The 25,910-nt window shown below is 51.0% G+C and overlaps 1 protein-coding gene across 1 annotated transcript in view; it reads right to left on the bottom strand.

Annotated features, from left to right (window-relative positions):
• The window catches only part of LOC131207861 (uncharacterized), a 90,397-nt gene extending 65,513 nt beyond the window's left edge, over nt 1–24,884 (bottom strand). The window contains exons 1-7 of the mRNA XM_058200494.1: nt 24,812–24,884; nt 22,709–22,745; nt 21,925–22,416; nt 9,017–9,118; nt 8,268–8,356; nt 2,380–2,484; nt 476–597 (exon numbers count right to left, since the gene is read on the bottom strand). Of these exons, the coding sequence (XP_058056477.1) occupies nt 476–597; nt 2,380–2,484; nt 8,268–8,356; nt 9,017–9,118; nt 21,925–22,416; nt 22,709–22,745; nt 24,812–24,884 (1,020 nt within the window). The remainder of the gene's footprint in view (nt 1–475; nt 598–2,379; nt 2,485–8,267; nt 8,357–9,016; nt 9,119–21,924; nt 22,417–22,708; nt 22,746–24,811) is intronic.
• Between the last annotated feature and the right edge of the window lie 1,026 nt (nt 24,885–25,910).

The following is a 25,910-nucleotide window of genomic DNA, read 5'->3' on the forward strand; positions in this document are numbered from 1 at the left end:
TGAATGAATTTATGAATTTGAAAACCCGGCATAAATTGCGAGGCTTAGCCCAGCATCAGGTTGGAAGGTGTCACATTTCCGGCCTCAACCAACGATCCATTTTCCGATGACGGAGTTTGAGAAAATGGAGGCTGAATCAAACTGTTGCAATGTTTAATCAACATTTTAGAATAATCGCGGAACAATTGATTGTTTAGGGTCTTATTAGTCTCATTCGTATCTGATTCACTATTTTAGCGATTCGCGACTTATCCTCTACAGCAACACTCCAATGGGCTCAAAATTGTTAATAAACTTTGATTGACCGAACCACCCCACACGCTAAGACAACAATTATTGGTTTTTCTCTATACGTGTCGCGTTACGCCACGTGATTGCTAAGGGCAACGCAGGGAAAAGGATATTTCTGCGAAAAGGGTGAATGAATAAATGATGAGGTCCTCGTAAGGGCCTGGCAAACGGTATGCAAACTTACCTGCTTCTCTAGCACGGCCACCGTGTACTCGTTCAGCTGATACTCGCCATTCTCGCCGTTCAGCTCGAAGTGCGATGCGTTCGCGAGCCGCACCGACAGCTCGTACTTGGCCCGGCCCCGGTCTGCGAAAGGAACAAAAGAAAACGTCAAAGAAAATGAAGCGGATGAAGAGTGGGTTGGAAAATGCGTGCGCTTTAATCAAACGAACCAAGCGCATGTGGAACGAGACCGTAGCCAGGACCGTGGCCCAGGTCGCGGTCATGTATCCGATGAGGGGCTTTCTAATTGTGCTCGTGTTTTTCTCTTCCCCGATTTACGTTTCCGAGCGTGCTGCTCATTAACATGCATCACACACGCGCACTCATGGAGGTTCCGCTTCGTTAGGTGGCGTTCCTTGTTTGGCGCAGCACAAAGGGACTCAAGTGGTTCTCGAGCCGTGCCGTGACGATGGAGGTGACGCAAGCTGAGCAGACCATCTGACCACCTGCTAGGGGTGCACATTTTGTAATTCTTTCGCACTTTTATTCCCAACTCCGCGGCCAATGGCCTGGGAAGTCCTGGGGGGTAGGATAATCTTATGCCGCTTAGCGTGGCGCTAGCTGTCGATTTGATTAGGCTGGCTCCGTCCCATCGGGCACCCATTAGGGCCGGCCATTTTCTGCCTTATCTAGTTTACACTTTCATCATAGTCATTAGCCTGGCCCACCACGGAGCGCCTTTCTTGGGGCAGGATTTTCGGTCGGATTGGGAGATAATTTCCCAGCTCCGTGGGAACTTCTTCGTCGGTGCTTGAGCTCCGTGATGGGGTGACCGGTCGGTCGGTAACGAAGTTAGTAGCAATCCAGAGTCCACCGGAACCGATTAGGAGCCACCGATAATCGGACGTTTTAGGTAATGTATAATTTACGCTTCGGGGTCACCTTTCTCGGCCCGACACTGCGGACGAATCCTGGTAATCCCGCTCACTTACACACTCTTCCCCACTCTCTCTGTCTTCCCGGGATGAAGCCGACCCTAATGGAGTGGCCTAAAAGGGGCGTAAAATAATCGAATTAATTTTTGCTGCCTGGGCAACATTTTGGCCATCGGCCGAAAATTATTCACCGTGGCGAGCGAATGAGATAAAAGAAGCGGCACCGGTCTGTTTCACCGGCCACACTACCATACTATTAATCATACAAATCTCTGTTCCAGATCTCGAGCCGCCGACTCCGGGAAAACCGGGCGGGAGTGTGTGGAACTCGGTGCGAGATCCCATGCGGGTCCTGGGGCCATCGAGTTTCGAGTCGGGAAGGTGGAAAGTCCATCGGGCCGATAAACTCCTCAAACGACGATCCGGGTCGATAATCCGGTCCGGATCGGATATCTCCGTGATCCTGCACGTACCGAGGCTTTGGCCGATTGTTTGCGTTGGGATCTAGGTTGGCCTTTGTTCGTGACTTTCGCAATGTTCTCGGCTGTTGTCGGTCGGTCAACTGTTTGCGAGATCAATCCCCACAAAACGGTGGGACTTTTTCCCCGACATGAATGACGCGCTTTTCCAAGGACACTCTCCACTGATAGCTCCACCATTTGGAGTTCCCAAATCTCCCATTCGAGAACTATGAACGTGAACGCGCCAAGGCACTGCTTTGTTAGGGTCACACATTGTGTGGAGTGAAAGTTGGCCCCTAAAGACACCATTCTGGCACAAGCTCGGCACAGTGTCCTTATCGCAAGCGGGGCCCCCTAATCCCAACCCGCCGGTAGGGACGACCGCAAGCTTTCGACGCAACCCACTCCAACACGACGCGAAGAAGCGCGCTGGAAAGTGTCACCGACAGCCAGGGACCTGTAGCTGGAGTTCCAGCCTGACTGTCTGGCGCACAGGACGAAGCCATCCGCCAAGCCACTCCGATACTCACTGGATGATGAGATGCTCTGGTCACACCGGCACACGTCCTGGCTGTCACCGGCCGCAGCGATGCACTGTCGAAAGCAGTCCTCACCATCCTTATCCAGATTGCATCCTGCGGGCGAAACAGAGAGAGAGAAAGAGAGAGAGAGAAAACGTAAGCGTTTGGTTCCCCAGTTTTTATTCGACGCTCGCCAGGTTTGGTTGACATTCGGTTCCGTATGCCGAGCCCCGTGACTGTGTGCTGCCCGACGGAACGACAAGGATCACTTGCTCCGGGCCGGTTCTTTGAACTTTTTAAGCGACTCAACACTTCAAACTTTCAGCCGAACAAGCAGTGGCAGCAGCAGCTCTCACCGAGGGACCGATGCTTCATCGCCGGCGTCCTGGGAAGGAGCGTTCGCCAGACGACTACTCTGATGATGTCATTAGTGGCTCACAACAATCGTGCCTAGCGCGGTGCCTACGATGTTGGCAAGAAAAATTGTCTCCATGACAACCGCGATAAAAACGGGAAGACGCGAACCCGGACTCGGCTCCTGCGGGCTCCCTTTCGAAGTGCCCGCTCCTTGGGCACCGTTTAGCTCGGACCACAACCCGCCCACCCAATAAATGGCCGTTTCTGTGTTTGTGTGTCCATAATGTTGTTGTTATATTTTATGCTTATCATGGACGGTGGTCCACCCTCTGGCAATGCTGTGCTGCCCTACACACAGCAAGCCACGAAAAGCTGTTGGCCAAAAAGTGGAAAATAAACTTCTAGTTTGTGGGAGTGTGTTGCTGTTGCGGTCGGTGCTGGTCGGAACTCTGGTCCACAAGGCACGGTCCCTTCGCAGGCCTTCCCCCGTCAGGCATAAATCATTGGTTAGTAAATATTTAACGGACGGAGAAAAATGGCGGTGGTGGACTCTCCCCGGCTGGACTCGGGGTGAGAAAATTGGAACTTGAGCTTTCGGGTGTGTCATTTGATGAAGATAGTCCCGGTGGGGGTGGTGGGACAAAACAAAAGCATAAAAACTTTTGTCTTCGTCTCCGGGGTTGCCCCGAAAGGACATTACCCAAGGCGGGGTCCGTGGTAATGATCGTTGGTTGGGGTGCAGTAAATCATGTGTGGTCCGGGTTTTTTTTGCTGGACTCTCCCGCCGGAATCCCGATGATGTACTGGGTCGCATCTATCTCGATCTCGTCTCGGCCAGTGGGGAAACTTTCCAAGCCGAACTTTCCATTCCCGGTGGGAGCTATTTTTTAAAATTCATCAACAGATTAACAGAGACTCCCGCACGTTGGCGTGACGGGAGCTTGACGGATTGGTGAAAGGGAAATTAGAAATTGGAAAAACTAGGTCCGGAAATCGTCTCCACGTCTCGACGGTCAAATCCTATTAATGATCCCATGAGAGGTTCCACCGTGCCAGACGTCGCAGAATTCACGAAACCTCAACCTGCAAGGATTGTACCTTAGTGGACCACCAGCACCCGTTCCGTAGTCATCCTCACCTGACCCCGGGCTGCCCGGAGGTATTGTCATAAGTAGATTTACGACATAATTAATGTCGTTTTCCCGCCGGCCGCATAAAACTTTGTGTCCCGACGCCCGACGTCCAAGGAGCCGGCGGCCGGCCTTTCATCGATCCGGTCTCGAGTTCTTTTCTGGGAGGACACCCCAACAACCGACCGACGCCGGAACGCCCGTCAATGCTTTCCGCCCCGGCAGTGAGTTATTGACTTCCGATCGGCCCCTCCCGATGTCCCGGTGGTTCCGTGTCGGTAGTGCTCGAAGAGGTCGTCCCATCGACCGGTGTTCCAGCCACTGGACCTTCACTGGGATCCTTGGATTACCGATTACCCGCCCGATCCTAACTGACAAGCGCTGTCGCCCGTCGTCGTGTCACCGGAATCGGACCACAAACCCGGCAACAATGCAACCCACGACCCACGAAGAAGAAGGAGGGCCCCTCCCCGGACCACAACTCAATTTCGGGGCTGCTCCCGAGGCTGCATCGCTAAGCGTGGCGCGCGTAATAAATTATGAAACTTTCCCAAATAAAACAGCAATAAATCTTGTTAATTTGCTGATGAGGAAGTGCAAAGTAGACGCCCTGCCAACGCCACCGTTCCCGGTCCCGGTGAGACACAACGCGAGCAGGGAGAGAGAGACAGAGAAAGAGAGAGCGAACGCACTTCAACTTCATCACTTCGGGCGTGTCCCTCGGGAGCGGAAGCGTATGCGTCTGGAGGACTGAAAGTGGGCCAGTTTTTCCGGCGAAATCGAGTCGCGCCACTCGGCATTCGCCCAGTTGATTCGCCCAGTTCGCCATATCAAGGAACTGGGTCTGGCCTGGCAACTCAGGTTATCCGTTAGCCACGTGGCGGCGGTGCAACAGTTAACTGGCACAATCTGACCTGCGCCCTGGCGCTTGGTGCCTGCGGACGAAGTTAAGCGCTTGAAAATCCAATTAAAATTTGATAACAATTTTCACCGTCGCCGCGAGTCGCGTTGAACGGGGGAGCGAAAAGAAAACACAGAATATTGTTGGAGTTTCGAGTCGCAAAGTTGGCGCCGGTAACTGGCCGAGAATGGAGGCGGAGTGTTTCGGTTCGGACTTTTTAAAGTTAGTGTTCCCAAGAATACAACGCGAGAGGGAAACCTTGGCCAAGGCCCGGATAGAAAGTGTTGGACCGAATGGACCGAGGGCGATACGATAAAGAGCAGTGTTAATAACAGACAGGCAACAGGGACGAAGAAGCTGCGAAATGGAAAAAGTTCTCTTTTTTTCGACAAACATTCGACATTGAAAAATCCATTACAAGTGTCGGTGGCCCACATCAACGTCTCAAGCCAAGGGAGGCTCAATTGAAACGACACCAAACCCACACGTTGGGCAGTAGATAGATTGTGGGCCAGGACATTAGCATGTCCTGCCACGGGTTGGAGAAGCACTTGAAGTTGCAAGCGGTGGAGCAAATGGCCACATCAATATTGAATGATCGAAGCACCACCAAACGGCGCCCCGGGCCCATCTTTCGAAGCGCAAAAAGTTGATCAAAACGAACTTCGATCATTCATAGTTGATCTGTAAAACACTCCGACCAAACCCCGGACTGACCCAGGCGGCAGCTGGCCGGGAGGGGTGAAACAGTGCCGGTGGCCAGCAGCAGTGCAAAGCGATAAAGTAAGCAAATCAATGCACCACACCGGAAACGCCATAACCTCCAACCGGGAGGGGATCGAAGAAGATGGATTCGGGCGATGGATTCGAAATTGGAAAGTGGTTTTGTGGTGTGGACCGTTTCACCGTTCATGTCCTGGCCCGGTGCTGACTCGCACACATCGATCTGGCTAGCAGCACGTAGCAAGACTCACATTCATATGGTGCCGAAAAATGTGGTCCGATATTTGGTGAGCTTAATTCTCGGTCCATTTCCCCGAAATCGGCCTGTGGAATGGAGTGATTGGATTCGAATAAATGATCTCTGTTTTTATATGCGAAAGTTAATTTGGCCCACTCGTGGACGACTACACTTCCGGGAAGTCCTTAAAATGATGAGCCGCTTCAAAAGAAAATTCCCATAACGAACCCCGCAAAGTCAGTAAAAATTGTTGAATTTTATTTCGGAAACTTTTGGGTGAACTTCATTTTTACGTCTTTTATTGCCACTTCGCGTGGGCTTCTACCCGCCCACAAGGAGATGCTGCTCGCGATCCCTTGCAACGAAGTTACCGCTCGTAGTTTTCCCTTTTCACCCCACCGGGCACCTGGACCGCCTTAATGGTCGCCTCAGTTCGGCGCTTTTCTCGGCGCCCACGTCTCCCCGGTGTGGGCGCCGATGTTTTCATTGTGATTCTAATCGAAGCATAATTCCGAAGCAATCCTCAATGAGAGGCACTCAATCAATCTTTTCGGTGCCGCGGCGGGTAAGCAACAAGCTACTGCCTCGGGACCGTTACTTGTGTAGTCGGAACGGAAATTGCTGAATTATTCATATCGGTTAGGGTCTGCTCCCACGAGCTGGGCGGGTGCGGGAACGAATTTAAAGCCCGTTCGGTAAAGGCCCCCCGGAAACCAGAAACCGGGCGCGCGGACACGAATGGAATCTGTTGCGCAAACGTGGCGAAACAATCTATTCCGGATTGTTTCGGGAACCGGGAAATTAGTATTCCACCAAGATTGGGTCCATCGTGGAGATTAGTGGGGAGCACTCACTTCCCCAAGGATGGATTAATTTCAGTCGGCAACGCCGTCACCGGTCGGATGACTTCCGTTCCGGCTTCAATCGAGTGTCTCAATCGATCACCGAAATTGGTGATCGCAAGTTGGGTACCGGTTAGGTGTCGAGCAAATAATTTGATGATTTAAATCAAGTTAATTACCCGTTTTTATGGCCAAAGGGTTCATAGTCCTGCTGTGACTCTGAAGGTGTTCCATTAACCGGGGATAAATCTTAATAATTGTGACGCTAGAGTTAGTCGAACCTTCAGCACACTGTATCCCGGTGAAAACGTATCGTTCCTTTCGGCCATTTTAATTGGCGGCCATCCAGCTCCGACTGTTGCCATCAATTTCAACGCTGCCCGTAAATAATCCTCTAATCTGCTCGCCCCACGGGATTAGATTGTATCCCGTTCGTGCAGGAATTCGATAGCAAACAATGCTAATCTCCATCAGCAGGAGCAGGATCCACGTGGGCCGGAGCGCCATCGTTGAAGATATTTCAAAACGAATTTTTCCTTAACAAGCGTCCCCCCTCTAGTCGGAGTACCGGCGATCCGAGGCGACCACAGAAGGGCCAACAAGGAACAAGGACCCCGGGAGCGATGTAATACCGTACCCAGGGCTGTCCAGGTGGATGGCCCAGCCCAGAGGGGGCCCAGCGTCGTAGAGGAGGCTGATTTAATTAAAGATAAGAATCAATTTTGCTTCGTTTTCAAAATTATTTCCCCAACGTGGTGGCTTCCCTGGACGAGTACGGGTTCCCGAGCCACACCACCAAGCCTCCTTTCGTTGTTCGAGCACGGCTTTGGGGTCAGCCCGTCCTATGGTTGTAGCGATTGCATGTTGTTGGAAAATAAAAATCAATCTCGTTGGGCGATGTATCGGTTTAGCATCCCGGCCGAACATGGTGCCGGACAAGCCGGAAGCAGTGCCGCGTTGCAGAGAAGCAGCAGAGAAACAAGACCGCAGCGAGCTTGTTCCCCGGGAGCTTGTCGTCACTTCAGATGCCGGTTTCCGGAATGCTTCGACGGTGACGAGCGACAAGGACCACGCGCCAACGACAAGACACTCGATGCCGGTAGGCGCCGTACATGCCGCCGTCCGGCACACGTCTTGTGTCACGGCCTTCCAACTCACACGCGCACCCCCAGCCCCCCCGTGAAGCAGAAAGACTGGAAGGCGCTTAAGGAAGGCGCTCTAAAATAAATGTTTCATTGCTCCGAAGAGAGTACGGCACAGAGTTTCTGTCGTGTCCCAGGGACATGGAACTCCTTGCTTGTCCTCGCTGTACGCGGCACGGAACACGGAAAGTGAACGGATAAATGGCACCCTCCTCCCCACCGGAAGTGCCCCCGGGCTGAAGTTTCGCACGCACCCGACCCAACCTCGACCGGCGCTGGTGGATGGAGTTTCGCCGGAAATCGAAAACCCTCATTAGGGATGAAAAATGCCGATGCCACCGGTGGCCGGGTGGTTGGGCCATAAAAAATGCAGAAGATTGTTTACAGTTCAATAGCACCGCGAACCGGGCTGGCAGGGCCGGGCGCTTCCTTCGCTCGCCGGGGCTGCGGGATGTTAAAGTGGCTAATTAATTAAAATCCATCCTTTGCTTCGGCATCCGCGTGGGGGCAGGGACACGGAAGGTGTCCGGGTGAGACGGCAGATGGGAGGGCCTTGGGGCTTACCTGTGATCTCGTCGTACTCGCTGACTTCGCACCTGTGACCCTTGAAGCCGGGCGGGCAGAGACAGACGATGGTGTTGTCGCCGAGATGCCTGGAAAAGAGAGCGTAGAAGAAGGAAGAAGGCGCATACGCACGTTTAGCTAATGTTTCGTTAATGAAGGCTGCATTATGATGAGCTGCTGGCTAAAGTTGATGAACGTGAGGAAGGCTGCGTGTGTTCTGTGGTTCAAATCCGTGCCTAATTTCATTATGATGGGAGCACTGGGAGCAACTTTACGAGCAGTTAGCGAACGACATGTCCCCGTTTGCCAACGGTGGGTAAAGTTTCGCCGAGCGACACGGTGATGGAGGCGCATGGTGGCGCACAAAAAACGAGGACGGTGGATAATACGGCAAAGTATCAAATCCTCGATTAGGTAAATTTATGAGCTCTGTCATTATGAGTAAATTTAAGTTGGTCTGTCACCGATTTAATGCGCTTGAAGTACAATAAATAATAAAAGAATCGATAGAATAGCATGTGGTGTGTTGATGGAGGCGCCTAGTGCTTTGTAAAATTTTATGCAAATCAGCACTTCCTAACCATTCACAAAACATTCAACAAAAAAACAGCGATTCAATTAAAATCTTACGTTCATAAATAAACGTGTTGAAGCCGATGGCATGCGCCTATTTTATAGAGGTCAGAGGCAACGTAAAGTACAATCTTAACACAACTTTCCCGAAACTTGGCCTCAGGTGAGCTACTTACTTGCACGTGCCACCATTCTCGCACACGTTCGGATCCTTGCACAGCGGCCCGTCGCCACAGTCGGGACCACCGTACCCCGGGTAGCAGTCACAGTAGTACGACCTGTACGGATGGAAGACAATGGTATAAAATTTGAATGACAAACGAATACGCTGTCAAGGAAATGGAAGATGTTTATTTCAACCACTTGTGCCAGTCAATGGTCATCAAGCTTGAAGAGGCACTCAAGAATGTATGCGCCTGTTATCCTCGCCGTCCTCACTCACAAAGTAACAATTTGATAGAGTTTATCCGCATAGCGTCCTTGAGATGCGCTTTCTGGACCACAGTGCGCTTCCGAACGCAATGCGAAGGAATTTAAATAATTTTACGCAGCAATGCAGGGCCCCCGCCAGCGATTAATACATTCCCGGGATCGTCGGGGCATCGCGAGAGAAATCGTCACATCAATCGACTGTACCATTAGCCCAGCCCAGGCACAGCTGCAGATGGCGTGTAAATAAAGGGCCCTCGGTCCTTGTCCGGAGGGTCAGGGAAGTGGGCCGCTCCATCCCACGGCCACGGGGCGTTTGCGCGCGTCAGTAAATCTATTTTTATTAACTTTGCGCCAGAATTTATTGTGCTTTCATGAATATTCATCCCCGGTCCCGGCGCTCGCGATACGCATTAGCTTCCGCGGTTCCTTTCCACCGTTTCACGCACCGCAACGGACCACACAAGTGGGCTAGCACGGTTTCCGGCGGAGAGACAAATAAAAGGGTAGTGAAACTCTTCACGAAACCATTTGTGGCCGCGCGCAGGGGCGTTTGGTAAGGGCACGGTAGCTCCCGAGCCAGAGATCACCCCTGCTGGCCTCGCCGGGAGCCGGGTTTTGCTGCCACAATTTGCTTTATTTTATTTCGCGTTGAAACCACTCGTGGCACGGGCCAACCTGTGTAATGCTGAGCGCACGCGACCTAGACCATCTGGTTTTGGGGCGTCCCAACTTTTTCCACGGAGCCACCCAGAAGCTCGCAGCACGCACTGGCGCACGGGCAGACAAATGAATTCACATTCTTTCGTCAACCAACTGCCTGCCGGTCGCGGTTCCCGCGGAGTGACGTCTCCCGAGAGACACAGACAGCCAGGGGGCCAAATTCAATTTGTGACGATTCGTTAGGGCACACGCGGGCGGTGACAACTGCGGAGTGCGGAATGGTGAACAAGGATCCACCGTGAGCAATCCGGCTCCGGCTCCGCAGGCAATCTTCGTCAAACGGACCGTCTGTACAATCCGTTTCTCCGGCTTGTGTTTTTGTGGTGGTCCGTCTTTCGGTACCTCGGGCGAAAGGGGTGCGAATTCATGTTTTCGAAATCCCATCGAACAAGTTACGTGTTGCAAAATGGCCCCGCGGCATGGTCCCACTCGGTCCCGGACTACCACTCAGCTCGCCGGGTGTTGTCGAAAGAAAGTTTTACGCGCTCGTCCACGCGCTACGCATTCCGCATCCGGCCACGTGTGGCAAAAGGTGTTGCTGCTGGGTGACGGCAAAACAAAGATTACGTTACGCGGGAATGTGGTGTGACGCGTGCGAAAAGTTCGTTATCAACCGCGGGAAGATTTATTCGTCACGTACGTCAACTTGGGTGCTGTTTGTGGCGGGTTTTTTCACATAAAAAATGATCCCTACTGAGGTCTTTGCTGAAGTGTAATATAAATTTTGCTCCAGATGCAGCTACAGGTGGTTTGATGATGAGTTACGAGTTAAAGTTAAGCAGCATTACGGAAGCATTCGAATAAATTTAGGATTTTTAACTTTTAAAGAAAAGCGCCTGAATGTATGCTACACGGCATAGCAATGGGCCATTTCTTTGTCAGGAGCTTTTGCTCTATTTTAGTCACCAAATTGAAACGGTTGCCAACGGTAATTTCCTGTCAGAAATGGTTTAATCCACCACTTAATGCACGGCCGCGTAAAATTAAATGATTCATTTGTTTGCACTTTCAATCAAACGACTTCCAATTTACCTACATGTGTCTGTGGGATCAATAGTTAATTTAATAATTTGCATACATTTGCACGGCCATCGGTGTAATGGGCGTGTGGCTGTGTGCTGTCGAGTGCCCTGACGCTCGACCACATTTTAAGCCGGCAACTCCGGGGCAAGAGTGTGGTTTTCTGGACCGAACACTGAACAGCACTCTACGAGTTCGCGAGAGCCCTCCAGCATTCGTCCATCTGTCCGAGCACAACGCCAACGCCATAATCATAATCAAGTGAAGTGCCATCAAGTGTCAAGTCTGGGACGATTGTGAATACCAAAAAAAAAAAAAACAACGAAAAACCAAACATTCCCCAGCAAAAAACAAATCATGATAATAATCAACAGCTCACCACAAACGGGGCGGCCTGTTACGGGCGGCGCGCGCGAGGCGGATGTCCCCAGAGAGTGTCCTGCCGAGCGGCACCACTCCACATCAGCAGTGAGGACGGGGGTGCTAGAGAGGGTGTGGTCCAGATTGCCTCTTTTCCGGCCCATAGCACAGCCCCATTAGTCACAGTTGCGCGAATGCGCAAAACAACAGCAGCAACAAAAAAACGAGAAACGGCCGGCCGGCCGGTGAGCGGCGTGTGAAAAGCGAAACCGGAAGCACATAATTTATTAACGAATCATTGCCCGACACTCGTACGTCACTGCCAGAAAGCGGCCGCAGCGCCCATCACGTGTCCGTAATGGCGTCGGCTGCCTGCGCACTGCGTGCTCCCTTGATCACGCCGCTTGGCGCTTGCGGAGTTGAAGTTATAAATGAGTTCGGCTTCTCGGGATCCCCACGCCCTCCACAAACCGGCCCGTGTCCAGGATGGTGATGCGTTAATTCACGTCGCACCGTGCGAGGCTGGGCTGTAAGAAAACCGATGGCCGTCATCGGGTCCAAACCCGCCCGAGGACCCGCCGCGTCCGAGATTGAGAGTGGATCCGATCCAGCTGAGGTCCGGCCGTGTTGGGTAATTTCTCGACAATCTCCTCCGTTCCTCCTTTAGGTCCTTCCGTGCCGTTACGATCGCTTAGATTCGCGCGAAAGTGTCACCGCACGTGCCGAACGTAATCGACAGTGAAAGCACCGGCCCGTGGCAGCACCCTCGATCAGGGTCGCATTTTTTTATTTTCAGTTCCAGCCTGGTGTCCGCTCATCGCCAGTAATTTCGCCAACACTTTGACACTTTTGACGTTGAAATATTAATGGACACGCTCAGCTCGGTCGGCTCGTGCGTGGGACACAGGTGTTCGACTTGGAAGATCGCCCTACGCAGGCAGTGATTGTAATGGCAGAGATCGGAAAATCATTAGCAACGCTCGCCAGCGGTTGTTTCTAATCTTCCTGGAATACTTTTGGCATGACAAAGGAGATACCAACAGGCATTTGCGATGTACGCATTCTCCAGTTCCCTACTTTCGAAACACATTCCAAAGGATAATGCACACCGTTATCAAGTGGCTCTGGAGGAAGTAAAATATTGTTGCTAAAAATGTGTAGAGTTATTTTCATTCACTGCACACAGGCACGAGGCAAAAAAAAATGGGGAATGTAATTGTAGAGGCACTCATTTCCACGAGCGCCCAAGCACGGCCACAGCAATCCCATTTTCCGCGAAACGGAACGGTGCGCTGCCATGTTTGGCAGCCCGCCGACCGGCGGTCAAGATGGCACGAAACAATGGCGCACGTGTCCGCTCGACGCGAAAGACGCACCGACCTGGGCACGGCCACAAAATGTTCCATTAGCGCCCGGACCCTGGCAGCTACCGCGTTGATCCAGTCCCGGGCGCAAAAGCGTACCGGCCAGCCGAGACTGTCGAGACGGGTCACGTTGTGGTCGTTCCGTGATGATGTCCACCGGGCCGACGGGCCGACGGGCCGACGTGCTCATCGTCGCCAGCTTGACCAACGCCGTCCATTTCATTATCCGTGTGGATGCGTACCTCAACGCAACCGTAAAGCACCCGTTTAGTGCGCTGTGATGTGCCCCGAGAGCCAGAGGCCGGTGGGTAGAAAAAGAATCGAAAGGTCCTGGGTGCGCGGTTCCTGGAGGCGAGTGATTTATCTCGTGACCTGCACTTGCATCCTTGCTCTTGCTGGAACCACACTCCTGGTCTCCCTATCATTACAGCCAGGGTCGGCGACAGCTTTCAGGGCTTCCTGACAGGACGAGGAGCCGAAGGAAGGAAACACAACACAGAACCGACCGAGGGAAAAGCTTTTCCGTCAATGAAGGAGCAAATGAAGCGAGAAGGATGGCGAGATGACCGGCCAACCGGACAACGGTCCCGGCTGGTGGACGACTTTCTGGCCCCACGGGTAAATTGACCGTTAAACGACCGCTGAAGTGCGACCGTGTGCGTTCCGATGCGTTGGGCTCTGGGCATTGTAGGAAAATGATTGGCATTTTTGCTGCGGCCGCTCCCACGAACGTCGCTGTTCGATCTGGAAAGTGCCATGCCAGGGATGGCTTAGGGAACATATGCTCCGGCGTGGTATGTTGGTCAGCGCTCGGGGTCAGGTGACTCAAAGCGCTGTAAAGGTACGCTGACAGCCCGGGTAATGGACGTCGGAGCTCGGTGCTCATATCAAGGGCATTTCGGTTATGTATGGGAACAGGGGGGGATTATGTTGAGTGAAGCGGTGCACTAACGTTACAGGGGACAGTTTCCCTGTAACAACCAGCGATACAGCGACCGACGTTTTCAACGTTAACAAATGAAGGACAGCTTTTAGGATTCCTGTGAAGTGTAAGGGTACTGTAGATAGGTCATTATTTTTCCACGGTGTTGAGATCCACAAATGATAGAATTCCTTCCCAGAGTTCAATTTGTTGCATTCGTCGTTTCGTCGGCTCAACTGAGTTATCAAACATTCACCATTAAGTCGAATTTGAAATTAAATTAAATTAACTCGAACTTGAAATTAAAAACTTTCATTACAATCTCGAGCCCAGCATGCTTTTAAGCTTTGCATTGTATGACCAAATACCTAGAGATAATGTTGATTCACCAACCGCCAAACGGTGAACTAGGATCGAGTTGAGTTGTGCCCTCACTGGAACTGCTAAGAAGCGAAAGATCCGTCGATTTAATGATGAAATTACTCACTAATAACAAAAACGTTACGGGTTGTAACCTACTAATCTTCGCACAATCTGGCATCGAATGCTGGGCGGAAGAGTCCCTCAAATACGTTGACTCTCGGGTCTCGGGCCACAGCCAACGTGCGTGTCCTTTATTGCCCTTGCTTCACTGAGCAAACAGTCGGTCTGTGTACGTGTGTGTGATCATGCACGTATGTTTGTGAGACAAAATTACTGTCCAATTATCGTAAAATAAACTTTGCGCACCGTTCCATATTGGCCCGCGACTCCGCGATTCGGTGCCGATTACGAAAACGCTCGAATTAGACACGTTCACGTTCGATTGCAGCGAAACGGTGCCAACGGTCCGTCTGCAAACGACGATGCCAACGGTCGGGTGACTTCATTCCTGGTTTGGTTTTCGCACGAAAAGGTACCTAACTGTCGCCATAACTTGAAATTGAATATCGATTTATGGCCGATCGGGGTTTTATGACTGGAATTTGGATTATCCTTTCTAAAGCGTTCCACCGTACGTTCGAGAATTTCGTGATTTTTTGTCCGCTTTTAATGATGGGAAAATGCCCGAATGGAAGTGGGCATGATGATACTTGGTCCATTTGAAACACTTCAAACCCAAGCATCACTCGAATCAATTCGGGGAAAATTCACTTCGGTGCCGAAATCGTTGCAGCTTTAAAAACTAAGTCAAAAAAGGCACTAATTAGGTTGTCACAGTTTCTGACGAATCCACGTCAAGCGCAGTGGCGCATTGACGCTCCGGCGACATTTAGACCTTCTCGCATTACGCTAAACGGTGCCAGCGCACTTCAAAGCACTTTCAACGCCCAAACCATCCTTTCAATGTCAGTGCGCCAACTTCGGTGCTGTAAAAATTGCTACCTCTTGCACCTCGTAGTTTCGGAGCAACGAAGTTGGTTTCATACATTTCGGTACGAATGCTCATCATCACCGAAGAAGCGCGCTCGAAACGGTCGGTCGGTTAGGCGGTTAGGTTGGGATACCGGAAGTCGTTCGAATGTTCCTCAACCGCAAGCCCCGGAAGCCGTCGTAATGCCGTGTGGGCAACATCGTTGCTAACCGTTGCTCCGGGAGCGAACGTAGATCTCGGGATGGATCTGCATCCACTCAACGCGTTGCTCTCTGGCTGTAAGGACGGTGGGCAGGACGCCATATCTCGGGAGGCCGGCGGGGATCGGGTGTTCCGCATGAATAAATGATCTGCGGAGGCTTTTCGGTTTTTTGCAGCAACAAGCCTGCACCCTTCCGAGATAATCCTCTTCCGGTCGATCCGGTGATAGTTTCCGCTGCCGGCGTGCGTGCGCTCGCAAAAGCCGGCCCCGGGAAAGTTCTGGGGACTTCCGACCCACCCGGCAACCGGCAACTTTGGCGCTTTGCAGCACGTCAAACGAAACGAATCACTGCCAACGGGCGGCCGAGTGTAGCCGGATTTCGTGGGGCCACAGGACGTGAAGTTGGCAGCCCAGGCAGCCCGGGTGTTGAAAGGAGCCTTCCACGGGACCGGGAACGAACTTTTCATATTTAATTCACCAGCGAAGAACTCAGCTCCCGGTGTCATTACGGGGGCGGGCGGAAAGGACTTGATGGTGCAACACTGGCAATTATAATTAATTCACAGCCACATGCAAAACAACTCGTTTGACTTTGAACCGGAGCTAAAACGAGAGTTGCGAAACGAGGATTAGTGAGTTTCGGAACGGAGCGAGGTTGTGATCGTAACTAACGAGCGGTTGATCAATAAAAAATGCGTAAATTACTTGTTCACCGAGGCACGCCTTTCACAATCGCAGCGGTCTTAATATGACCTTGAACCGAACGTAACGCTTCTCGTAACGGCTAGCTTGGTTTAAACGTAGCAACCTTTGAAATATTTCAAACGAATCATCGGAAGCTGTCAGAGAGCAATCTGCCAGACAAAAAATTGCAGAAACATCTTGTGAAAGAGTAACTCCTCTCCTGTTTACGCAATTGTGTGTTGTGCAAATGAACTATTACGCCGTGTTTTCACCGGGTAAAAAGGACGATTCACCGCTACAAAGTTTCTACCGAAACAAAGCGGAAGCACTGTCGGCTCTGAAGCAGCACAATGGTACACGCTTGCAAGGATTCGCCACGGACCGCGAGGCGATACACTTCCATCAGAATGGCCCATCGGACAGCCCAGCGATCAGTCGGTCGCCGTTGGAATCCTTCAACTCACGGTTGCCGGCACCCAACGCCAAGGCGCTGGTAGCTTTCCGGAAGCTAATCGAGGCAAACAGGGTAACTGAAGTGCAGGCGATTATACAAGGTAATCCGCGCTACTTGATCGCTTCCGGTGACACACCGACCGTGCTGAAGCAGGGTCCTCGCTACAATGCACTGCACGTCGCAGCCATCGGAGACCACGCCGAGATATGCCGCCTGGTGTTGCAGACCATCGAAAACCCAACGTACATCGAATTGCTGCATGGCCGACTGGTGCCACTGGCGTCGGAAATTGGCTCCAGACTTCTGGACCTGTACCTCAACATGCCGGATAAAAGCCGCCACGAAACGCCACTAGAGTTTGCCGTCCGGCACGGTTCGCTCGGCGTGATAAAGGAACTGTTGGCCTATTGGAAGCATGAAACGAGCCTGCCTTTTGATGACTTCCCGCGAAGTATCTGCAACCGGCCGAAGCTGGCAAACGTTGGACGGAAAACTGTATGCGCCATCAGAGATCTTTTGACGGAACGATACTTTAACAACGATTCCGTAAGTGTAAATTCGCACGGCGTTCTCAGCCCACGGTGGATGTTACAGTCGCCCGCAGGACCAATGGATCACCAAACGGGAACATTGTGCGTCGAGAGTCGGATGAAACATTCTCCATCGTCGATGGATCTTACTCCGCCGTTGCCTACTGAGGATAGGTGGCGGCTTGGCTACACTCAGAACGGGATGCCTTGCACCTCGACGCCTTTCCAGTACCACGCACGCCAACTGTTTCCTGCAGATGGACTGGAAGAAAATGTGACCGTTCTTAACCAGGATAATGCATCGGTGGGCTTGTCTGATATCAGATTCGACGACAGTGCCGATGATATTCTCCAAAAATTTGAAGCCTTTCTCAGTGAGCACAGCGCGGCTCGTGTTGACCGGATGACCGAAGGACCGGAGAAATTCAAAGATTTGGGATTTCACAAATGGAACACGGTGCACGGCTGGCTGTTGAACTGCCTGTGGTTGCTGAGATCGTTGCGAGTTTGTGTGATACGTTGTTCATACTTGATTCTAACGCCAGTAATCTCCAACGCTATGTTGATCATGGGCATCGTATTTACTGCAACGCTGCCTGGGTTGGTTGAAAACTGGCGTAATCGCATCGCCAAGAAAAGGATGTCTGATGGCGAGGGAATTGATCAAGGTGACCAAAGTGTTGCTGATACTGGCGTTCGAAAGACAACAGAAAAACTCCCAATTTTCATCGGTGGAGCACGGCCGAATAGGGAAGACTTTGACGTTTGGAATATTCTACGGCATACCGAAATCGAAGTGTTGCGTTACGGACGTGTTTGCGAATGGAAAGATGCGATGGCGGTTTACATCGAGAACCAGAAAAAAGAGTAGTCCAGAAATCTTCGTCCAGAGTGAGTCATATTTAAAATAAACAAATACAACTTATGTGAGTTCCACATCCATATCGGTTCCGAAATTCCCCAATTCAATACTCTGCGTTACAGCTGTGGATGTATACAAGGCGCTACGTGTACAATGCGACGAAACCAGCGCAATGTTAATTTGTGTGTTTTGGAACTAGAGTAGTTTCGGTGTGCGATCCGCAAAATAGAAAACTTTTCCCATGCACCATGTGGCCAATCTCTGGCAAATTCCGCATCGTGAACGCATCCAGGAAACGAAAAACAAATAAGCACGGTTCCGTCCCTGCAAAGTGATTAAGGACATTTCTATGCAGCTGCGGGAAGATGGAACGATAAAGAACCGACCAGCTACATCGCATACGTTTCCTCCCTTACTTGGGTGCAGTTGGAGTAAGCAAAAGGAAAAGGACCAACCTACGCGCTAAGGTTTGTACCTTATTTCTGTATTCACCTCCCGGCGGTTCACCTAGGGCCCGTTTCTTTAAAGGCCAAGGCCACGGACAAATTCGCTTCCCAGCTTCCTGGAAAGCCCGAGCGCAGAACTCATTTGTGGTCGTCCGCAGATAAAGTAGGGGCGCATCAGCGCGTGGAATTAAATTGAAGAAAGTGAAAAAACCTCCTGTCCAGGTTCGCAGAGCGGCGTGGATTGAGGATGTGAAGTTGACACTGGCAGATGGCACCCGTTTTGCGCGGTGGTAGGCCAGCCACCTGTGCCTGCCCTTTGCCAGAGTCTGCGAGGATAGAAATAGAACTCCGGAAGGGGATGCAGAACCAGGAGAGATTATAATGAGATTATAATGAAGATCCAAGACAAACATTCGAGGCCGCCCGCAGAGCCTATTGGCAATTACGGAATGAGACGCAGACCGCCGTGGTCCTAGATCCTCTGGTAATAGGAACATTCGCATTTCGCAATTTTCAACAGGGTGGGTTAATGCGTTCTCAGAAACTTTGACACTTTACCAAAAGTAAAATGAGCCAGCAGGCAGTCCATTCCAAACATGACTGATTTGATAAGTTAAATCTTTCGAAGAATTTAGCAAATTGTGCTGAAACTTGTAATTAATACGAAAGAATTCATACTTAAATGGAATTCCCATAAAGAAAAGAGAAAGTGAATCACACGACAGATTATCAGGCATGATTATCAAAACCCATTAATTACGGTCCGGAGGATTACATAAACTGAAATGATCGCACAAATGGTCGATGGCAAGTATTCGTCCTAATTTTTAGTTGTATCAAACGTTCAAATGATGAGAGTAAACTTTGAGCCATTAAACTTAAATGCCTTCAGCTTCATCGACTGATTTAAAATTCTGTTTTCTTTGCAGGATGAGGTTTTTAACCGTACTGCAAATTGCAAGCTGTTTGCCAAGAAATGAGCTGCTTTCAGATTGTTTGTACACCCATTTTAACTCGTTTTCCCCGGCCCGTGCTGACGAATCGGTGGCTAAAAATACTTGCGAATTTCTTGTTCCACCCGGCTGAGCATGGCTGTAACATAAATGTTGACACTCGGTGGCGCTGGCATTCTTTTGCCTGGCGTCGTGCTAAAATATTTACCCAACTGGTGCGTACAGTCAATGCAAATCTGTTCCACACATACACAGTTTGGCGTCGGCGGCCACGGCCAACGTCAGCACCCAGGAGCGGGGACATATTTTCCTTCTCGGGTGACAAGTATTTGGATTTTCTTTTCCCGCGCAACCCGTTTTCCGCGTTTGACGTGAGTGCGGTGCAGAAATCCGGAAGCGCAAAAAGGCCAAAGTTTGTACAGCTAACCGACCAGCGTGTATGTGTGGCGCGGTGGAATTCTGAGAAGTCCTTCCGAGGCGCGCGCATACCGGGCCGGAGACCGGGCAACCAGCGATCCGGAACGAATCCGTCGTTCATTGTGTCAGGCCGGAGCGCGTGCCGAAAGCGTGTGACGTGCAGCGCGCGGAAGTTGAGTGCAATATTCACGACGGTGCTAAGCCCGATGCTCCGCGGATCGTAAACCATTGGCCACAGCGATGCAGCACCGTGGTGCACCGTGGCCATCACAGACATTGCGGAGACGACTCCGGAGCCAAAGGCCACCACAAAACAACTGGAACGAAGATTCGAAAGGATTCCGCGCTTTCGCGTAGACGTGGACCGCGGTGGGCAAGCGCACGGTGCTTGTTTTGAGGTATCAAGAGGTGTCCCTCAGCGCCAAGTAATGCTAATGTTCCATTCCCGTGCCTGGTGCAGACCACAACGCCATCCCTTCATTCCCACTCTTGACAAACCGGCCCACCAAGGCGGCAGGAACCGGTGGTACAAAAGCACCGTAATTAGGGTTTTACGATGGTTTGGTTCGTAGCGTCAACTCTTTGGTAACCGCAAGCAAACGACCCAAGTGCACCGGGAGCCCAGAGCCCATCGGTGGTAAGGTTTCCCAGGTTCGGCCCCAGGTAGACTTAGGTTTCAGTTTGCATATGCGTGCCAAAGTGCGTAACCGCAGAGTGTGTCTCCACAAAGCAATTAAAAGGAACTAAAGTACACGTCCACCAGACCCGGCACCACAGGAGTCCGCAGAGTTCCAAACCGAACGGGCATTTAATTTGTCCTCTGTAGTGTTCTCAGCGGGTCAACAAGGTTGCGGGCCTGCAGTTCAAGTGAAGTTCAAGTTATGCGTTTCTAATTGCTGCCTTTTGGTAGGCCTCCGGCCGGCCCCGTTTGAAACGTACGACTCTCGCGGCTCTACTGTCGAGTGGGCCAACTAAAGCATCTCTCTCACGCCTACGTCTACGCAAAGAGCGAACGCAAACGCCTGCGGTAGTCCGGAAGGTCCTCTCGGGCCCTTTCTTCTTCTCAGACCTCCGTTGGTGGCGGTGTCACTAAATCATTGAAGCGGTTCCAGCCTACCACATCACCGAGAGGACCACCGGTGCCGGTGCCGGTGCTATCACTCTCCGGATGAGGTGCATTTGGAGCCTTCCGACTGCCAATTACACCGGTAATTGGTCCCCCCTTCAAGGGCTGGACAGCTGGACTGTGGCCAAAACGTGTGGTAAGGTGTGTCTGGTGGGCGAAGGAGAAGTTTTGAAGGCTGCACGATGTTTTCGTAAATTAAGGGTCTGCTAAGCTGTCGGCATCGAGGTCGGCGCATCGAGGTCCGGTGGATTATCGTCGTCATGACGGGGCTGAAATTACTGGAGTGTTTTCACAATTGGTGTCGTCTGCAATTTGGCTAAACTGTGTAGCATGGCGGACTTTGGCGAGATGGTCATGGTCATCAAAGCAATTTTATATCGAATCGTTTATTGTTCTGACTAACGCTTGCTTTGATCTCTCTTGAAGTTACGGCGAGATACTGAAGGCCATTTCTAAGCGTAGTTCATGCCTTAGATGGGGCGCTCCAAATTGTACCAACAAAACACAATGTTAAAAGGACCGTTTTTTTAAAGCTTCTAAATGCAAGGAATTCATCTTTTGAGCCTAAATCTAGTTGGTCTTGTTGTGCTTCTTCTCCCCGCCTTCGTGGACACTACAACCACAAAATGACGGCTGAAGATTTCCTTCAGTCGCTCAACGATTTTCCAATACGATATCCAGTATTTTTTCCACGATTTCAGGTGTTTTTACTTCAATCTTCAAGGCTTGTACGACCTCATTTAAATCCAGCACCCCGTCTTTCTACTGGGTTATTTGAAGGCAAAGAGTCCTTATACACTTTCAACATTTGTTCATTAATTTCCTTTACTTCCAAACCTGCCATAAATGAAAATTCCACCACTGCACGATTCTTGATATTTTCCGTTGTAAAAAATACTGTGACACGTCGATACTAAATGGTTTGTAAACAAAGTTCAGTGATGCGACGTATTCAAATGAAACCTCGCATACGTTTATATGATGAGTGTACCAACATAAGCAAAAATTAGGCTCGTAGCGGCGCCCTCTGGTATCGAACCGCTAAACTTATTGATCAGCCTGGTATTGAGAGAAGGCCAAAGAGTCCTGTGTCAATCCTGAATAGCCCACTCTCATACACTCCCTTACACTGCTTCTGGTCTATTTTGAAGTCATAGTAAATTAGCAATGACCACCCTTGGAGGCTCTTTGGACCGAGTTTTTCCCATTTTCCAGATAGTCTACTGGATTCTACTTACGAGAAGTCGTGCTTGGCGTAACAGTTGCCCAGGAAGCGACAGTGGAGCGCGTTGCAGGTGCGCGCCTTGAGCGTGTCCACTTCGTACGTGATGTTGAACCCGTACACGTCCAGCAGCCGATCGAGGGCCCGCAGGTGTGTCCCGTACAGGCTGTCCATGGTGAACCGCACCTCCAGGTACGGGCTCTGGAAGCGAATCCACGGGACGCGGGTCGCGTCGTCCTCGCCCAGCTCGTGCACGGTCATGCTCGGCACCTTGTAGTCGTCACTGTAGTACATATACTCGGTGAAGCGCAGCCCCCCGAGGACGTACTGCTGCGTGAGGTACACCACGATGGACACGTTCCCGCCGACGAGCGTCGACGCGTCAATGATCCAGCTGCAGCTGAGCGGCACCGAGAACCGGCCCGGGAAGTTGGGTGTCTGCAGGACACCGTGCGGTGCGGTGAGCGGAGTCGCCCCGCCACACAGCTGCGCGGAGGCCGAAAGGGTCCTGGGTTCCCGGCCAGCCGGACCGTCCGGTCCGTCGGAGTCCGGCACTTCCGAAGCGTGCCGCTGGGGAACGGCCAGCACCAGCAGCAGCGCCAGCAGCAGACGCACCAGCCGATCGGTGGCGATCGGCCGCACCGCCCGGACCATCGAAGATCACGCTCGTCTCGCCGGGAGGGCGATCGGCCTAGCGTAACCTCACTTCCGCGGTGCTCATCGCAGCTCCCCGAGCTCTAGGTCCACTCAGACTGACAGGTGCTTTCAATAATGTGGCTCGTTAATCATTTGCGGCTAACCTCAGCGCCCCTGGGTGGGTTTGGTCGCCGGCCGGTCCTGTGGGGGAAAATCGGGAAAAAGAGAACAGTAAACATCACTCGTTGCGGCGTCCATTATACGTCTTTGTTGTGCGCGTTGTTGTTTGGGTTGGTTTCAGGTCGGTAAGGTTCGAAAAGGGCCATCGGCCGTTCGGGTGGCCGGCTCCTGTTTCCTCCCGTACAATGTTGATGGAAAATTGATGGCCGATGGTTTATTTTCCACGCGGTGCCTCGGGTTAACCGGGCGAACCGGGCGAGACTAATTGTTTGCAGTGTTGATTTTCCAGAGAGACATCACTTAAAGCTCCCCCACAGCGCTTTGCGGGTGGCCAACATAACGGTAAAAGGGGGGTGCCGTTCGTTCGGTAAATTAATGCTATCAATTCGTTTTGCTGGCACCCTGGCACTGCTGACCCTCCCGGCTGAGTAATGTGTGTCTCTTTTTTTTCACCGAACGCGAGCGCATCTGTTTGCGTTTTTGCGCATTATCGGTGATCGGCTACCGGCGAAGAGGTTTCATCACACCGATGAATAAATAAATAATGTTAAAGCAGGGCCCAGCAGCACCGTGGGAGAAAAAAAAAAACAACATTCCCACCCACCGGGAATGTCACCAACAACAACGACCATCGGCGAGCCCGGCGGTTGATGGCGTATTTGTTGGGACGTTGGGAGGATAAATATCACCACGCGGCACACATTAATTGAATAGATAAAATCAATTAAAGTTCGATTTAAAGTGGCCACCGTGGTTTCCGGTGGTTTGCAGACACGTTTTCACGTCATTGCTGCGGTGGTTAGCGTTCCATTCGCATAGTTCCCAGCCTTTGAGCGTTTTGCGCGTTCCAAAAAGGGCGATTGACTCTCGTAAGGATGTGCTAATTGTTGAACTTGTGTCCCACCCCGGCGCGATTGGAATGTGGCGATTGATCCGAGTGGTGAGCCATTTCTACAACCAATGTGCCACCGGATGATTGTCTATTGAAGAGAAACATTGTATTTAGCAGCACGAGGAGACTAGTTAAAGACCCAACTTTTTGTAGTTGATTTGCTACTACAGTTAAGCGCTGTTTTGGGTGGCGTATCTAAAAGTACAAGGCTAATATTAAACAAAGTAAGACTAATATTAAACTTAATATTAAAATAATATCTTGGTTTGATATATCTAGTTTTAAAATCGCATTATCGCGATTGTAAAGAGTCATAACATCAAGTTGGGATGCGAAAGTCAATTGAGAAAATAAAATGGTCCACTGACGACCAGGTCCTCCGAAACCGGGGGTAACATTTTCAATTCCATCGAAGAATGATTGTTCTCATTTGCGCAACACATCGACTGAGAATTCTTAAGCCGCACCCGGGGATGTTCTGCCAGCTTCCTCGCCGTGAAAAATTCCCACTGACAGTTCCCAGGAACTCCACACCCTCGCTTCGATCCTATCAAGAATTTATTGATTCCAACCCGGCGCTTATGACATTCCTCGGGTCGGTCCGTTCGGGTCGGTGGTCAGGTGACTCCGATTGATGGCATTCGTCAACATGGGCGCCGTACCGGGAAGTTACGGGCTACCCGCAGACCCGCCCATCTAATGATTGCAGCGAACACCATTTTTTCCGTAAAATCCGTCCTCCGGTGGCAGCTCGTGCGTGAGTGATGCCCCGGATCGACCGGAACGGAGCGGTCGATAGCGTCCTGCTCTACCATGGAGGGAAAATGTAATCTCGTCCCCGGTGCTCGCGTGCCCATGCTGTGGTGCTGTGTGAAACCACCGTCGATTCCAATCGTAGAAACGATACCCGGAAAAACCAACCCTTAATGGTTTTACCGCGCCGGAGCTCTCGGGCCGCCGGGCGGAAGTGTACTTCACGACCCTGGTAACAACTTAACGGATTACACGCGAACATCTGCCAGAGAGCGAGCATGGCACGAGTTTACTATCGCGGCACAAGGACAGTGACATAACGTCCCTTTGGAGGTTTGAAGCGGTTTTTTTTTTGTTTTGCGATCCAGACTTGGCACGGGATGTAAATGTTGGATTATTGGTTCACCTCCGCGGTTCCAACAACACAGCCCAGGGATATTACTCTCGGTTGTCGTTGGCTGAAAGTGTCCCGCACCTTTCTGGAATCCGAGCAGACGGTTAAGGAGCAGCCTCATGCGGGGCCGTACGTCTCAATCTCAATGTCGGGCCAACCAACAATTCGTCAACCGGCTGACACCATAAACAGTAGGCTGGAAACATGCGCGCCTAGTGTCGAAATAAAACAACACGCACGGAATGCACTGATACGCTCTGGGCCTCCTAGATGAACTCAGAACGACGCAGAAAGGCGCTCGTAAACGTGAAACGTCGCTCGTAAACCCAACTCAACATCGGGAGGCTACCGTTCTGGCCAGGACTGCAAGGCAAGATCCCTGCATCGTGCCAACCTCACTAACATTTGCGCTTCTTCAAGAATTGCACCACATTTTACGTACTGTCATATTAGTACTCACTGAGAACGGCGTGGCAGGAATTGGCCACAGCGCCCCACTAGCCGAACTGTGAGGGCTATCTATGCTGTACAGGCCAGCATAGTTGTTGGAGAAACTCAAGACAAGCTCCTTCGGGCTTCGACCTTCGAAGAAATGGTAAAAGCGTGAGGTACAATTATAGGAGTAATTTTTCTACTCAACGATCTTGCTTCTTCTCCATTTACTCTACTTCATTTTATGCTCTAAAGGACAAACCGTTGAACATTTTAATAATGTAAAATACTAGGCCGTTCAATAAGTTCGTAGCCTCGATAGGAAATACACAATTCAACGGTTTGAAATACAGTTTATTACTCAGTATCGTCTCCCTGAACATCAATACACTTGTTCCAAGGAGACTCCAATTTAGAAATTCCATCTTCGAATTGATAATTTAGAAGCTCTTCAAAATACGCTTCCACAGCTATTATGACGTCATCATTTGGTGAAAAACGCTTTTTACGCATGATTTTTTTTCGATCTGAAAACAGATGGAAGTCGCTAGGGGCCAAATCTGGTGAGTACGGTGGATACTCCAACAATTTGAACCCATTCGGCAAACAGTTTTCTCGAGCTCAAAACTTATCAAGTCAAGCCCAGTCAAAATATTGGTTATACTGCTCAAAGAGATGTTCTTTAAGTGATTCGACGATTTTCCAAAACGATGTC

Source organism: Anopheles bellator, chromosome 2, assembly GCF_943735745.2.
Source record: "Anopheles bellator chromosome 2, idAnoBellAS_SP24_06.2, whole genome shotgun sequence".
Classification (NCBI taxonomy): Eukaryota; Metazoa; Arthropoda; class Insecta; order Diptera; family Culicidae; genus Anopheles; species Anopheles bellator.